This window comes from Sturnira hondurensis, unplaced genomic scaffold (assembly GCF_014824575.4).
Source record: "Sturnira hondurensis isolate 20B ecotype Veracruz unplaced genomic scaffold, ASM1482457v3 Scaffold0008782, whole genome shotgun sequence".
Classification (NCBI taxonomy): Eukaryota; Metazoa; Chordata; class Mammalia; order Chiroptera; family Phyllostomidae; genus Sturnira; species Sturnira hondurensis.
The window spans coordinates 1,336,590-1,351,475 of NW_028081413.1; the positions used below are offsets into that span (position 1 = coordinate 1,336,590).

The window sequence follows — 14,886 nt, forward strand, 5'->3', positions numbered from 1 at the left end:
TTCTTTAAGGTAAATATTAGGAGGCTTGATCAATGGAAAGAAATGAATATTTAAATTTAATAAAAATTGCCAAATCACCTAATAATGCACCAAATTTGCATTCCAGCCAATAATGAGTGCTTGCCTCCCCTTATCCTCAAACACAATTTTCAATTACTACGTGAATGATGAAAATTTCAGGTTTATGTTGCATTTTTACAGGAAACAGAGCAAATCCCTGCCCTCAGGAGCTTAAATTCTGGTAGTAGGACACACACACACTTTCAAATGAATGTGAGGCTGAATTAAACACATGTGGGAAATAAAGTACACATTTTGATTAAACTTGGAAAAAATTTAATTTTGAAAAGTAAACAGGACAATGCTCACACACACGTACGTGAGGTGCTTAATAGGTGCTACAGAGGAAATGAGGCAGGTAAAGAGGAGAGAAAGTAACAGCAGTGTGTGGGTGGAGCTATTTTGTACAGAATGGCCAGGGAAGGCCTCTCTGATAAAATGGGTATTTGAGAAGACACCTGAATTCAGAGAAGTAAGGGAGTAATCCATGTGAAACCCAGGAAGGGCATTCCAGGCAGGAGAAATGGCAAAGCAAACAGGCTGTAGAGTGAGAAACTAGTTGGCATGTCTGAGGAGCGCAGGGCGGTGGGCAGATGAGATTGCCAGAGGGGGGTGAGCAAGGAAAAGAGGAGTCAGAAAAAGAGTTCAGGAAATAGAGGGTCGGATCTGGTAGGGTCTTACATTTTGTGCTGTGTGACATGGGAGCCACTGGAGGTGGGCGTGGGAGAGGGAAGCAGGGACAGTTAGGAAAACTTGAGGCAATCCAAGCGAAAGATGATGCAAGTATAGGGGGGAACCCCCCCAAACTGGACTTATCTTCAGGGGGGGTGGGCCTCTTGTGGTACAGGCTCCCCCCACTAGATGATTGTTCTAGAAACCCATCTGTGTCAGTGTGCCAGTTGGCATTGTTGTCTCTGGCTTCAGTGAATTTTTTTGGAAGACTTTCAACACATTTGCCCATTTCATGATGGGTGACTTATGAGCATACCTGCCCACACTGCACTGAGTGTTCAGCAGTTTTTGATCAAAAAACGGCGTGACCCCAGTGTCCCCCCCCCACACACTTACCAAATCTCACCCCTAGTGACATTGTTGTTTCCTGGGATGAAAAAAGTCCTTAAAGGGGGCCCTGGCTGGTGTAGCTCAGTGGATTGAGCGCCGGCCTGCAAACCAAAAGCTCACCAGTTCAATTCCCCGCCAGGTCACATGCCTGGGTTGTGGGCCAGGTCCCCAGTTGGGGGCTTGGGAGAGGATGGATGCATCTCTCCCACATCCATGTTTCTCTCCCTCTCCTCCTCCCTTTCTTCCCTTCTTTCCAAAAAAATTAAAATAATCTTAGAAATAAAAGTCCTCAAAGGGAAACCTTTTTTGCCTATGTGGAAGAGGTAAAACAAAAATGGCAGGAGCACTAAAAGGCATCAAAATTGACAAGTTCAGAAACACTTTTGAGTCCTGGATGGTGTGGCTCAGTGGATTGAGTGCCAACCTGGGAACCAAAGTGTCACTGGTTCAATTCCCAGTCAGGGCACATGCCTGGGTTGAGGGCCAGGTCCCCAGTAGGGGGCATGTGAGAGGCAACCACATATTGGTGTTTCTCTTCACTCTCTCCCTCCCTTCCCCTCTCTTTAAATAAAAGAGATAAAATAAATACATAAAATCTTTACCAGAAAAAACCCCTGTTCTGAGCAGTGGGAAAAGGCATCCCGACAGGCGTACTGCATCAGAGGGAGAGAACTGTGAAGGTGGCTGAAGTTTAAACATGTAAGAATAAATACATCATCTTTATATTCAATAACTAAAATCTGGGGTTTTTGGGTCCCACCTCATATGTATCTGTATGTAACTTTTCCTGCTTTTTGTTTTTTAATAGTAGAGATAAGTGGCCATGTTAGATTTTGTTTATCTATTACACTAATACAGCAATCTTCTTGTTTATATCTTGGTCTAATGCCACATAGACAAAAAATTACAAAGTAATCTAATATTTTATATATGAACATTTTTGATCTATCTCAAATTGCTTTGTGGATAAGCATTAAAACAGGCAGAGACCACTGCCTGTGGCTATGACACTTGTTCATCGCACAAGAGCACCAGGCCGAGTGGGGCGGAAACCCAGCCAAGCGGCGGAGCGCGGAGCGGCGCGCGAGCGGCACCGAGCGCAGCCGAGGAAGGGCCGCTCTCCAGTCCGTGCAAACGTGCAGTACAGACCAGTGGTGCCACTGGTGGTAGAGGTCAAACTCTAACCCACCAATTCCACGGCAGCCATTGAATAATACATCTTTCCCCACATGAACTTGAAACGCCACCTTCCTCATATTCCACTCATGGCTTCATGGGTCTTTGGTGGAACCATGAACCTCATTAAGGTTGAAGTTTGTCATATTAAAAAAAATTTCTTTAATGTACCTTCCTTACAAAGGGAACTTTTAATTTTAGGAGCCAGACTGGAAGCACATTTTAACATACTAGAAAGAGTTGGTGCAGTTGGACAAATAATTTCTCATTTTCTGATGCAACAGACAAGAGTCACTTCTTTGCTGTCTTTGCTTAAACACTTTGCCCTAAACCCAGTAAGATTCACCTCAGAGTCCTGGCTAAGCCTCTGGAAGGCTTTCTCATCCACCTTGTGGTAACGGCTCCACTCACAGTCCGAAGCCCTGCTGTTATAGGAAAACTCTGTGCGTGTCAACTCAGGCTCCGCACGGGTTAGAGCACTCTCCCCCCCGCCCCCCTCCCCGGGAGGTTCTCGCAGGGCTGCCACGGGAGGGTGAAGCTTTAGAGCCACAGCACATCAGTGGAGGTACACTTTGTGGATGCGAGGCACTCCATGCTCCATGGTGTCTTTCAAAAAGAAGTGAAAATGCTGCCTTTTCAGCTTTATTCCCCCCTCCCTTCTAGGTCCATCATCACGCTACTCTGCCTCAGAGAGAAAAGAATTAAAAATCATTTGAGGCCCTGGCTGGTGTAGCTCAGTGGATTGAGCGAGGGCCTTCGAACCAGAGGATCGCGGTTCAATTCCCAGTCAGGGTACATGCCTGGATTGCAGACCAGCTCCCGGCAGGGGACGCATGAGAGGCAACCATACATTGATATTTCTCTCCTTCTCTCCTTCCCTTCCCCTCTAAAGATAAATAAAGAAAAAAAATCATTTGAAACCTCTGTAACAAATCAGAGGCTTCTTTCTCCCAAGACAAACAAGCATAAGATATAAGAGAAATGCGAATGTGCCAGCACCGTGGTTTTATGCTTAGGCAAAGAGAAGACTAAGATATCACAGGTCCTGACTGGTCAGGCACTGCTCCCGACCCCTGACGAAGGCCTGGAGTGGGAGGGTAGGGGAAATGCAGGGAGAGATGGCAAAACAGCTGCAAGTTCTCTAAGAAGTAGCTTCCTCAGCTTCTGCTCCCTTTCCTCAGAGCGGACTCTCAGAAATTAATCTTTCCCCACGCCCACTGGTTTATCAGCCTTGCCGTCAAGGCTGCTGAAGAATTCACTAGATGGTAGCTAAGCTTATGTAAGACAGAATCTAAATTTATTGTCCAGCCTCAGAGTAATGCCGTTGTGTTAAAGCGGTAGATGGAAAAACGAGGAGAGCAGAGGGGTTGAAGGGCTCAATTACCAGAAGATATAAATACATGATCTTGTATCTTCAGTTGTATGAGAAGCAAACATGAAAATGTTTGAGGAGTCATATTTTAGTTAAGAGCGAGAATTTCTGATTTGGTGCTTCAATTATAAATGCTTAAATATTTTTAGTTGAGATATATTTAGAATTTTCTGCTTTCCAGAAATCTTAGAGCAGTACCAGTGACAACCAAAGCTTAAAAAAATCAGGCACTGGAATGGAGACATATAGGATAAAAATTTTTTAATTATTTACTTATTTTTAGAGAGAGGGAGTGAAACATCAATGTGTGGTTGCCTCTTGAGTGCCCCCTACTGGGGACCCAGCCAGCAGTCCAGGCACGTGCCTTGACTGGGAATGGAACCAGAGACCCTATGGTTCACAGGTCTGTGCTCAATCCACTGAGCCACAACAGCCAGGGCTATGTATGATAATTTTGATAATTAGATAATTTCAGTGCCCTTTTATACCAATTTCCTTCCCTATCCCCAAGGCCAGGTGTAGTTCATGCTTTCATGTGGGGGCCCAAATACTTCATCTAGACCTACTCTTTCAAGTTATTCCACACTTCAAAGTTTCGTCTTTATTCTGACCTTCTGCATCTTCAAATCTTCCAAATAACAAAACCCCTTTCTATTCCGTCATGTCTCCACCAAGTCATTCTGTGTAGAACATGGAGGTCATCAGTCCATTTCTAAAGGGCTGCTAAACCCCATTCAAACCTTTTCTTTTCCTTTCTAACAGACACTGACATAATCAGAGACCCAGCAGCAGCAGAACCACTACATTACATACATAGACCAAGGAACTTGGTGGATACAAAACAAAAAACATTAAAATACATTGAGAACATAGACAATCTTGCCACTTGAAATTTAAGAAAATTTGGCCGTGCGTAAATCATTTTATCTACTTTGCAATCTAGACCACTTAGTCAAAGGTCAGGAACACCTGAAGGAATGGTTAGCCGTCCGTCTTGTCACGACCCTACCTAGCTCCAAATCTAGAGTGTGTACATTTCCACGGCACATTAGTTCCTGTCTGCAAAAATCAGGCTATTTTTCATCTTAGTTGGCAAAAAGTAGATGAGATGGAGAAGCATACATTTAACAAATGCTATTTTATTATTTACTAAAATACATAGTGATTACAAATTACAAAAAGGAAAAATACAGGGAAAAGTAGAGACAAATGCATTAAACAAGGTACCCATTCACATGGAGAGCATTTAGAATAAAACAGTTCTTTGTTAAAGTTAGACAAGAACAAGAGTAGGTATACTGCTGTGTAAAAAATGCCAGTTAGCTAGAAGTATACCACTACCAAAAAGTAGGAAAGGGTTGGCGGTGCATCTAAATGTGCCCTAACACAGACTGTGGCACACCCAGGTCTGTGTTCTACAACAGAACCGGTGGTTTCAGGCAGGGATCTGCGAGAGACTTGGCTGCCTATCTTGCTGGAAGAGCAAAGCCCCAGGACCAATCAACTTCCCTACCTTCCATAAAGCTTTGTTCAGGTGACTTTGGAATGTGGTGTCAAACACCTCATTCATTCCTGTTGCAAGTTCCCTCAGAACAGACACTGTGGACTCATCACTGGCATTCAGAATCCGCAGAAAGAATTTATTCCACAATTCACCATCTTTCAGCCTAAAAATATATAAAACCATTTCCATCAAGATTAGGCATATTCTTTAAAATTCTTTGTGTTTAACTCAAGAAGTACATTCATGCATCAAGATGATTTAAGGTAAAGCCCAGAACTCTAGGGTTAGAGATCACTCAAGTAGTCCTTTGAAAGTCCAAGGTGAAACTTAAAAAAAAAAGACTGACCACAGTGGGAAAAGCCATAACACACTGCACAAAATGGGGGAAACACTCTCTCATCTGCATCTACACATTTCCTTTGTACTAAGACGCAGCACTTCTCTCCTACAAATAGAAGGAAAATGAATGTTGTCTCCTCTACTCTGATTTCCTCTAAGTCCAGGTCACTAGAGAGACCACAGCACCTCGCTGCCTGCCCAGTGGTTTATTATCTCCACAATCCTCTGAGAATGCAAAGCTTGACTGAAGTAACTACCGCTGAAGTCTATGATGTTTGTACTTCTTTAAAAAAACCAAAAATGCTTCAATTACTGTATAAAGCAGAGCTATCAGGAAACCCCAGATGACCCCACAGGTTTCTTTTTGTGTCAGACCCACCTAGGATTGTAAACAACTGGAGATGCCTGCCTCTGGCCCATGTGTCTTACATTATACTTCAAACCTATTTTTAAAATACATGTCAGAGACAAACAAGACTGGCCACTCTGAATCAAATAAAGAAAAAAAGTGCTATTCAGTTGTTGGGAGGGGGAAATGGAGGAGAAGGGGTGTTAAATCTTCAACACTGAGGGTTTTTTTTAAACCAAAGAACAGCCCCGGCTGGTGTGGCTCAGTGGATTGAGTGGTGGCCTGTAAACCAAAGGGTCACTAGTTTAATTCCCAGTCAGGGCACATGCTTGGATTTCGGGCCAGGTCCCTGGTGGGGGGCACATGAGAAGCAACCACACATTGATGTTTCTCTCCCTCTCCTCCTCCCTCCATAAAAATAAATAAATAACATCTAAAAATAACCCCACAAATATCAGCGATGGCTGGTGTGGCTCAGTGGATTAAGAGCTGGCCTGTGAACCAAAAGGTTGTCAGTTTGATTCCCAATCAGGGCATATATCTGGGTTGCGGGCCAGGTCCCTAGTAGGGGGTGTGCAAGAGGCAACCAATTGGTGCACTTCGATGTTTTCCTCCCTCCCTTCCCAATTCTAGAAAATAAATAAATCTTAGCTCTGGCTGGCATGGCTCAGTGGATTGAATGCTGGCCTGTGAACCAAAGAATCACTGGTTCAAATCCCAGTCTAGGGCACACACCTGGGTTGCAGCCAGGTCGGGTCCCTGGTAGGACACATGAGGGGCAACCACACGTTAGTGTTTCTCGTCCTCTCTTTCTCCTTCCCTTTCCCTCTGTCTATAAATAAATAAATAAAATCCCTAAACAATTTTTAAATAAAGAAAATAAATAAATCTTTAAAAAAACGTATCAATAAGTATTAGATTGACAGACTTGTTGTGAGAAGTTATTAGCTCTGATAAACTAATGAAGAATATGGGATATTTAATAAGTTCAGTGAGCAGGCTTGAGGGAGCGCTAAAGTCCTAAGACCAAGCAGCTCTTATTAAGAGACCATTTACTTCTTCACCAAGAAGATTCAGTTCTCTGTTTTGGTTCTACCCATTCATTAAATAAATAATGGCCTACAATTTAGAAATTTAACTCTCCTAAGAGATGCTTAACCTTTGGTAACAACACCTATGAAAGAGGAGATAAGACTTAAGACCAGCCTTGGTTTTTCAGATAATAAAATCTTAAAAAAAAAAACAAAAAAAGACTACGACCAATTGGTTAGAAAATTATTCTCATGAACCGTTTCTACTAACACTCCTAAATTAAGAGGCTTCAATACTACAATTGCAGCCTGTATGATAAATCTAGGTCCAGAATGATGTCCTGAAGTCTGAACCATTTATTTCAAACTGCCAACCCTGTCCTGCACTAGGTGCTCCGCTAACACTCCTAAGAAACACTGCTTGAAATGAATGGAATCGTGGCATTGGGACTAAGAAAACGAAGGCAGCCAAAGCAGAGAGAGCACCCGAGAGAAACACAAGATTATCTGAGCAGGCAGAGACCCTGAAATCACTAATACTTACTCAGAAATATTTTGGCTAAGTTTCCAGAGGGACCCATCCCAGAAGACCTGTAGGTGCTCCTTGAACAACAGTAAATGTGCTAAATCTGCTATACCAATCAGATCTACCTGAAATCACAAAAAGCACCATCAGCTAAAATAATTCTCTGCTACTATCATGGCAATTTATTTATGTAGGAAGTTGAGAGATACCACAGTGATTAACTTTATCTTACGACATATTATTTTAGTAGATCATTCTTTACCCTTACAGTAAAGGAAAAGCTCCTTAAGAAGTGATCAGTGGAGCCAACTCTAGGAATCACCCTTAAGAACAAAAGGTAACAAAAATATCTGGACTGTCGAATCCAAATTTGTGGACCTACTGCATTTGCGTGGACTCCAGCTGTGATCTAAATGTGGTCCACATGATTAATTCAGGTTCATGCTACACATTCAGTCAGCAAATGTCATATGTCCAGAGCTGAGTCAGAAAGCATTTGTGCATATAACATAAAACACTCTGTATTTGTCCTGATGCTATTTTCACATTACATTATATGATTTAATAGTCAACGATTCTGATGTATATAGAGCAGACTGTTATCCTTATTTTACAGAAAAGATCACAGAAAATGGCTTATAAAGGACTGCCTGGATAAGTGGAGGAACTGGCCCTGACACCCAGGCTACTGAGTTAGTCGTGGGTCTGCACGTGTGTGTCTATTCTTTAGTGTTGATACAAAAAAATGGTACATTTTGCTTGAGTTGATGATATTTGAAAACTAGGTCATCTATTCCAGGAGAGAAAATATTAGTAAACAGTAGCTCCCATAGCTTATCTAGAAAAGAAAGAGATCAGGAAACCCCCGAACATGCTCAGGCTTGCTCACACTCACCTGGCAGGGAGAAGAGCAGCTGGCCAGGATCTTTTGTCCTTCCAGGGTCTGCACCGTCCGAAAGCCGCTGAGGGTGAAAACGCCCAGCTGTGCTCTCAGGTCAACGCTGTAGGAAAAGTCCACTATGTGCAAAGCTTGATTGTTCTCTTCACAATCATAGAGATCGTAGATTCTAAACCAAGATTAAAGAGAAAGAGATAATAAAAATAGGCCATGAAAGAAGCTGCATAGATGATCTTAAAAAAAAATGAAGAAAAAGAGGTTCTATAGGTGTCTTAGCTATGACAACAGCTCCCTCCAGTGGTTAGTTTTTAAAATGCACCTGTAAGAGCCCCGGCAGTGTCCATCCCTCCAAGAAAGGAATGTCAAGATTATGGTTTAGTGACACAAAGTACTTCCTGGATATCTAAACCACAGTCCATGGTCATCACAGAACATTTACCAAGTTTCCATATTATATAAAGTAAGTATTGAAGTAGAGTGCATGCCCCTGCCTTACACTGTACATATAAAAGCAATGACCATACACATTGGTAAGAATCATGATGGAGGAAATTAAGCTTTCATAGGTGTCATAGTCGTTCTTGTTTACTGTTATAAATTAGACTTTCCAGGCTCCCATTTCCATTCAGATTCCTACCTCCCAGAGTTTAAATGAAAACAACATAAAGCTGGTTTTTGGTAAAGTGCTACCTACATTGAAACGTAAACTATACTGTTTCTATTAAACTAATACAAAATTCTACCTTGCTCTTATTTCAACTCATTTCCTAAAAACAAAAACAAAACAAAGAAACAAACAAAAACACAACTATGTAACACTAATTCACAATTAATTGATTTTATTTTCCTTGGGTTTATTCCATGCAATAAAGCTATTATGCTCACAGAGGCGCAGGAATTATTTATGCAAGAGAAAACAATGGGCTAGTTTTGTGTTTCTTTGTCTCTGCTTTCCCCAGTTAGTCCCCCCAAATGCCCGACCAACACTGTGTGGCAGGCCCTCTACTCCTAAACACAGACTTTGACTAAGCCCACCATACACAGCACCGAGTGGTCTATTTCACTTTAGAATTTATATTTGCTCCCATTTTTCCTTGGTACAAGATGCAACTGCTCTTTTGGCCATCACAAAACTATAGTTCTCAGATATTTTTTAAAAAGAAAGAGGCAGGAAAATGTGTCTTTGGTTAATGAAAAGAAGCAGGTAGGTCTCTTCGCTGTTGCCATGGGCAAGGCATTCCACTTTTTTAATCTTATTTTCCTCACAAAAAATATATAGAAACTGCATTAAATGACTTTGAAAAATTCTTTTAAGTCCTTTTGAATCTATATGAAATTTCCTACTCAATTTGCTATGCGGTGACAAAAAGGCAACACCTCCGAACACTGCGCGCTTTTCTGGAGTCACTGGGGACTGAGAGAAGGGATATCCAAAGACACAGCACACAAATGCTCAGCCGTTAAAAAGGCTTAGAACATCCCTTTGCTTAAAATTTCCATCAACCTCAGAACTATCCTCTAAACTTTCAGCGGCATGAAACACAGTGAAAATAAAAACGATACCCAGGTTCTCACATTTGGAAACACATGGGAGGATTTCTGGTGGTCACAATGGCTGGGGCAACAGAGATATAAAACATCCCAAAATGCTTGGAATAGACCTGCACAAAGAATTGTCTCATCTAAAATACCTCTGGTGCCCTGGATGAGAAGTGCTGCTACCTTATGCCTGGGGAAGGTGGAAGGATTCTACTTTCTCAGGAAAGAAGGTGCGATGCTCCAGTTCTTTTGGTTATAATTGCAGAAATACATTGAGGGTTCCTTCGATTTCCATGCCAACTATAATTCAGCCTCCTCTTACAGGTTAAGTAATCAGGAGAAACAAAGAATGACGGAAGCTTTTTGTATACATCAGCAACCTCAGAGAGAGCTGACTGGTCACCGGAAGCTGCGGCAGACACGGGGCTGGGGCAGGCAGACCCTACACCAGACTGCTGTACTCAAACACCACCAGACCAGCAGCCACTACGAGGGTGTGCTGGTCCTCCACTCCCTTTCATGAAACAAAAACTGTGGGCTATGCCTTCCTCGTCCATGCTTTAATTTGTTCTTCTTTTAGAAAATAATTTATTTTACTGGTTTTTATTAAATGTATTGGGGTGACATTGACTCACAAATCCACCCAGGTTTCAAACGTACAAGTCAATGAAGCATCACCTGCACACCGCATCGTGCATCCGTCACCCCATCGTGCAAAGTCTCTTTCCACCCGTTTTCCCACTTTGCCCAGCTTCACCCGCCCCATCCCTCAACCCCCTTTCCCTCTGGCTATCGCCACACTGTTGTCTCTGTCTGTGTTATATACACATTGTTGTTTTCCCCCCTTAATCCCTTCACCTTCTTTCATCCAGCCCCTCCACCGCCTCCCCTCTGATACTGTCAGTCTATTCCATGTGTCCATGCCTCTGCTTCTATTTTGTTCATTAGATTCCACATGTGAGTGAGATCATATGGTATTTATTCTCTCTAATTGGCTTCTTTGACCTAGCATAATAATCTCTAGGTCCACCCATGCTGTTGCAAAAGGTAAAATTTCCCTCTTTTTTGGAGCCAATTAGTATTCCACTGTGTAAATGTACATGCCTTAATGTGTTCTATATTTTCTCAGTTCTTAAGTATTTGGGCTTTCTCATTTCCTGCTCTGTGCTTAACCCTTGAACCTGATGGCTAAGCTGGGTTTAATTGGAACACTAAGCCCCCTTTCTTGGCATAGTTTGCATGTGTACTTTGGTTTTACCCATTCCTCCCACAACTACCTCAATCTGGCCTGACTTAAGCTTTGGCCTGTGAACCTAGGCAGTGCCGGTCCTCTCAGAGACGGACCAGACTGTATGCCTTTCCCTGACGGTCTGATTTCACATTTCTTCTTCTTCTTTTTTTTTTTTAAAGATTTTATTTATTTGTCTTTAGAGAGGAAGGGAAGGAGAGAAGGAGAGAAATATCAATGTATGGTTGCCTCCTATGAGTCCCCTGCTGGGAACTGGCCTGCAACCCAGGCATGTGCCCTGATGGGGAATCGAACCGCGATTGTGTGGTTTGCAGGCCCGCACTCAATCCACTGAGCTACACCAGCCAGGCTCACATTTCTTCTTGATGGGAGTCATCACAACACTGAGTGGGTGATTCTTTTTTCTGAATTAATATATTCCCAAAATGTTTTTTCTTTGAATTCTTTTAAACTATTCCCAGTGATTATTGCCTTTTAGATAGCAAATATTCTCTTAACACACTAGTTGGTAAATGTGGCATTTGTCAAAAGGCAGAAGAAAATAGAAACTACCCATGTTTTAAGAGAAAGCTAACAGAAACATTAAAAGAATTAAAAGGATCAACCTGTTTCGAAAAATCAGACTCCTTGGACTCAAGTCACCATGGACTATCTCTGCTTTGTGTAGTTTCTCCACTATTGTCAAAAGGTTATAAACGATCAGCACTGTTATTTCATGGGTAATAAATTCACTGTGTTGAAAAAGATCCTGCAGACAGAAGGACAAACAAACTCATTATTTCTATAGTTAGAGTGACTGTACTTAGACTCAAAACCTTGCTTACTGCTGCTTTATACTCTTCCTTGTTGTTCCCTGGCAGGATGTGGGCTCCTTTGTAGGTTGGGCCTTTGCCCCAGGTTTAACAACACTGCTCTTCTGTAAGATTCATTTTTTTTTTTAAAGATTTTATTTATTTATCTTTAGAGGGGAGGGGAAGGAGACAGGGAGAGAAATATCAGTGTATGGTTGTCTCTCATGAGTCCCCTGCTGGGAACTGGCCTGCAACCCAGGCATGTGCCCTGACTGGGAATCGAACCGCCATCCTTTGCTTTGCAGGCCTGCACTCAATCCACTGAGCTACACCAGATAGGACTCTTCTGTAAGATTCTTTGTGAGGATTTCATGAAATAACAGATGATGAGAATCAAGGATGGACCTGGCCCATAAAAGGTGCTCTATAAATGGTAGTTTTTAAATACCCTCATTCCAACCATTTTAGAGAATTCATATTACAATCAAAATATTCAGCAAAACCTTCTTAAGAACATTCCAAGGAATAAAATGTTGTATTGTGTTTGGGTTCTAAAAATAATCCAGTTTGGGGCAGTATAGATAAAACAAGAGTGGCAAAAATAGACCTTCTAACCTCTGGTTCCCATTCCTTACAGAAGGAGTTTGGAAGTTGCCATTCTGTCTTATCAAGTAAAAAACTTGGTAACTCTTCTAGGATCTGGAAGCATAGATCCACACTTTTGTGGGGTTTTTTTTTTTTACCTGTAAGAGCTATATACCAGGTTCTCACAGTAAATATTGGGGAAAATTCCTCTCATGTTTCTGGCAGGAGGAGGAGAAAAGAAACCATTTTGAAATGGTCTAGAGTGATCTGTTCTTTTCTTTCTTTTTTTGGAAAGATTTTATTTGTTTGTTTGTTTGTTTATTTGAGAGAGAGGGAGAGAAACATTATTGTGTGGTTGCCTCTCAGGTGCCCCCTACTGGGGACCTGGCCTGCAACCCAGACACGTGCCCTGACTGGGAATTGAACTGGTGACCTTTTGGTTTACAGGCTGGCACTCAACCTACTGAGCCACACCAGCCAGGGCCAGTGCGCTGTTCTTAACAGGGTCCGCCTTCAGGGCAAACTGGTTCAACAGGGCCTATCTAACCTGGGGAAAAGAAACCCCCAACTCCAGCTGGTTATAGCTATCCTGTTCCACATGAGGGGGGCTGGAGGAGTGGACTGAGAAACACTTAGGAAGTTCACAGTCCAGAGGCATAGGCTCACTAAAAAAACATAAATCACAGGACTATATAAAGCTTTTCCCCGCATACCTTATCACTATATTACTAAGTAAGGGTCTATTTATAGCAGTTCCTTTTACTAAGTACATCATGTCCGGCTACCAAGAAAAAAATTACAAGGAATACTAAAAGGCAAAAACAAAATTTGAAGAGCTAGACCAAGCATCAAAACCAGACATGGCAGGGAAGGAAGTTGGGATTTTAACACCAGAGGGACCATGCGCCGATGATGATCACGGCCGGCCGGATCACTGTGCTGTTATCTATTTTGTGTATGTCTGAACACCGACATCATAAAAGTTAAAAGATTCTTGGTAAAAATTACTTGGGAAAAGAAAATGATCAGTGCTTTTCATTTATAATGAATCGGTCTATTTCTAGAAGGTTAACAAGAATTTTGTTCTAAATCCTTTTGCTAAATGAAGCACAAATCTCTCTACCTGAGGACTTCAAATTATGTTTTTAGATTATTGCAAACCTGAAGGGTGAAGCAGTCCGTATACTGGTGCCAAACAATACAGCCGTCTTGGTACTGATAATAGCTGCACAAATGGTCGCACTCTTCATTCAAACGTTCTTTTAACTTAAGGTTGATGTAAAAGTCCCATGGAACAGTTTGAGAAGATACCTGTAAAAAATTATGTTTTAAAAATAAGAGCAGTTAGAATCTATGGTTATGGTTGGCAGATTAAAAACATTCCCTCCAGCCTTTCCAATACCCAGTCAGAAATCATAGTAAAGGGGCATTTTTAAAAGCATAAATGTATAATAAAGGACACACCAGCAATAAATTCTGGTAGCTGAAAAGAGAACAATAAGAGATAACAATCCACTTGGCAGACCCAAGAAAAGCTCATCTAGCAACAGAACAAGCTGAGAGCAACCAAATTTATGATAAAAGACCGCCTCCCTAGAGTGTAAAACTGGTGGCACCCTTGGCTACAGCAGGGTGAAGGGAGAGCGACACCAGGAGAGGCTGAACTGTTCAAGAGGAAGTTAGATCCCAGATTCTCCCCCCTCCTCTTGTAACCTAGCCTAGCAACTGCTTCTCCCCCACAACACCAGAAGTTTATTTCTAGAGAGGACAAAACAGAAGGGCTCTGGATTAGAGGATACCAGGCACTCTTGAGGGTGGGAATACCACACGGAAAAGAGAAATAAGTTTATATATCAAGCCCTGGCTGGTGTAGCTCAGTGGATTGAGCATGGGCCTGTGAAGCAAAGGGTCGCCGGTTTGATTCCCAGTCAGCGCATATGCCTGGGTTGCGGGCCAGGTCCCCAGTAGGGGATATGCAAGAGGCAACCACACATCGATGTTTCTCTCCCACTTTCTCCTTCCCTTCCCCTCTCTCTAAGAATAAATAAATAAAATATTTTTTTAAAAAAAGTTTATATATCAAACATCAAGATGACTTCCTTCTCCTCTACTCTGCAGACTGATTTCCCCATTCAGCTTTCCAGAAATTAGCAGCCAGGATTATATGCTCCAGGCAGGAAATTAGAGAAGTTTTCTCTGAGGGATCTGATCCATGCAATAGAAAAGATCTAAAGATTGGGGGTTTTCTAATAAAATGGCCAAGCAAGACCATCCCAAAGTCAGTCCCACAGCTGTCAAGATCCCTTCCATACACAGGGTTTTCCAATGGCTTTCAGAACCCACACCTAAATAGAAATAGAGCACCCAAGACTTCAAAGCCAGAGATCAAAATAAACAAAAGGAAA

At 42.1% G+C, this 14,886-nt stretch overlaps 1 protein-coding gene across 1 annotated transcript in view; it reads right to left on the reverse strand.

Moving 5' to 3' along the window:
• Positions 1 to 4,792: 4,792 nt before the first annotated feature.
• BUB1B (BUB1 mitotic checkpoint serine/threonine kinase B) overlaps positions 4,793 to 14,886 on the reverse strand; it is a 71,674-nt gene continuing 61,580 nt past the window's right edge. Inside the window, 5 exon segments of the mRNA XM_037056091.1 lie at positions 4,793 to 5,337; positions 7,438 to 7,544; positions 8,315 to 8,486; positions 11,711 to 11,853; positions 13,643 to 13,792. Of these exon segments, the coding sequence (XP_036911986.1) occupies positions 5,106 to 5,337; positions 7,438 to 7,544; positions 8,315 to 8,486; positions 11,711 to 11,853; positions 13,643 to 13,792 (804 nt within the window). The 3' untranslated portion in view covers positions 4,793 to 5,105.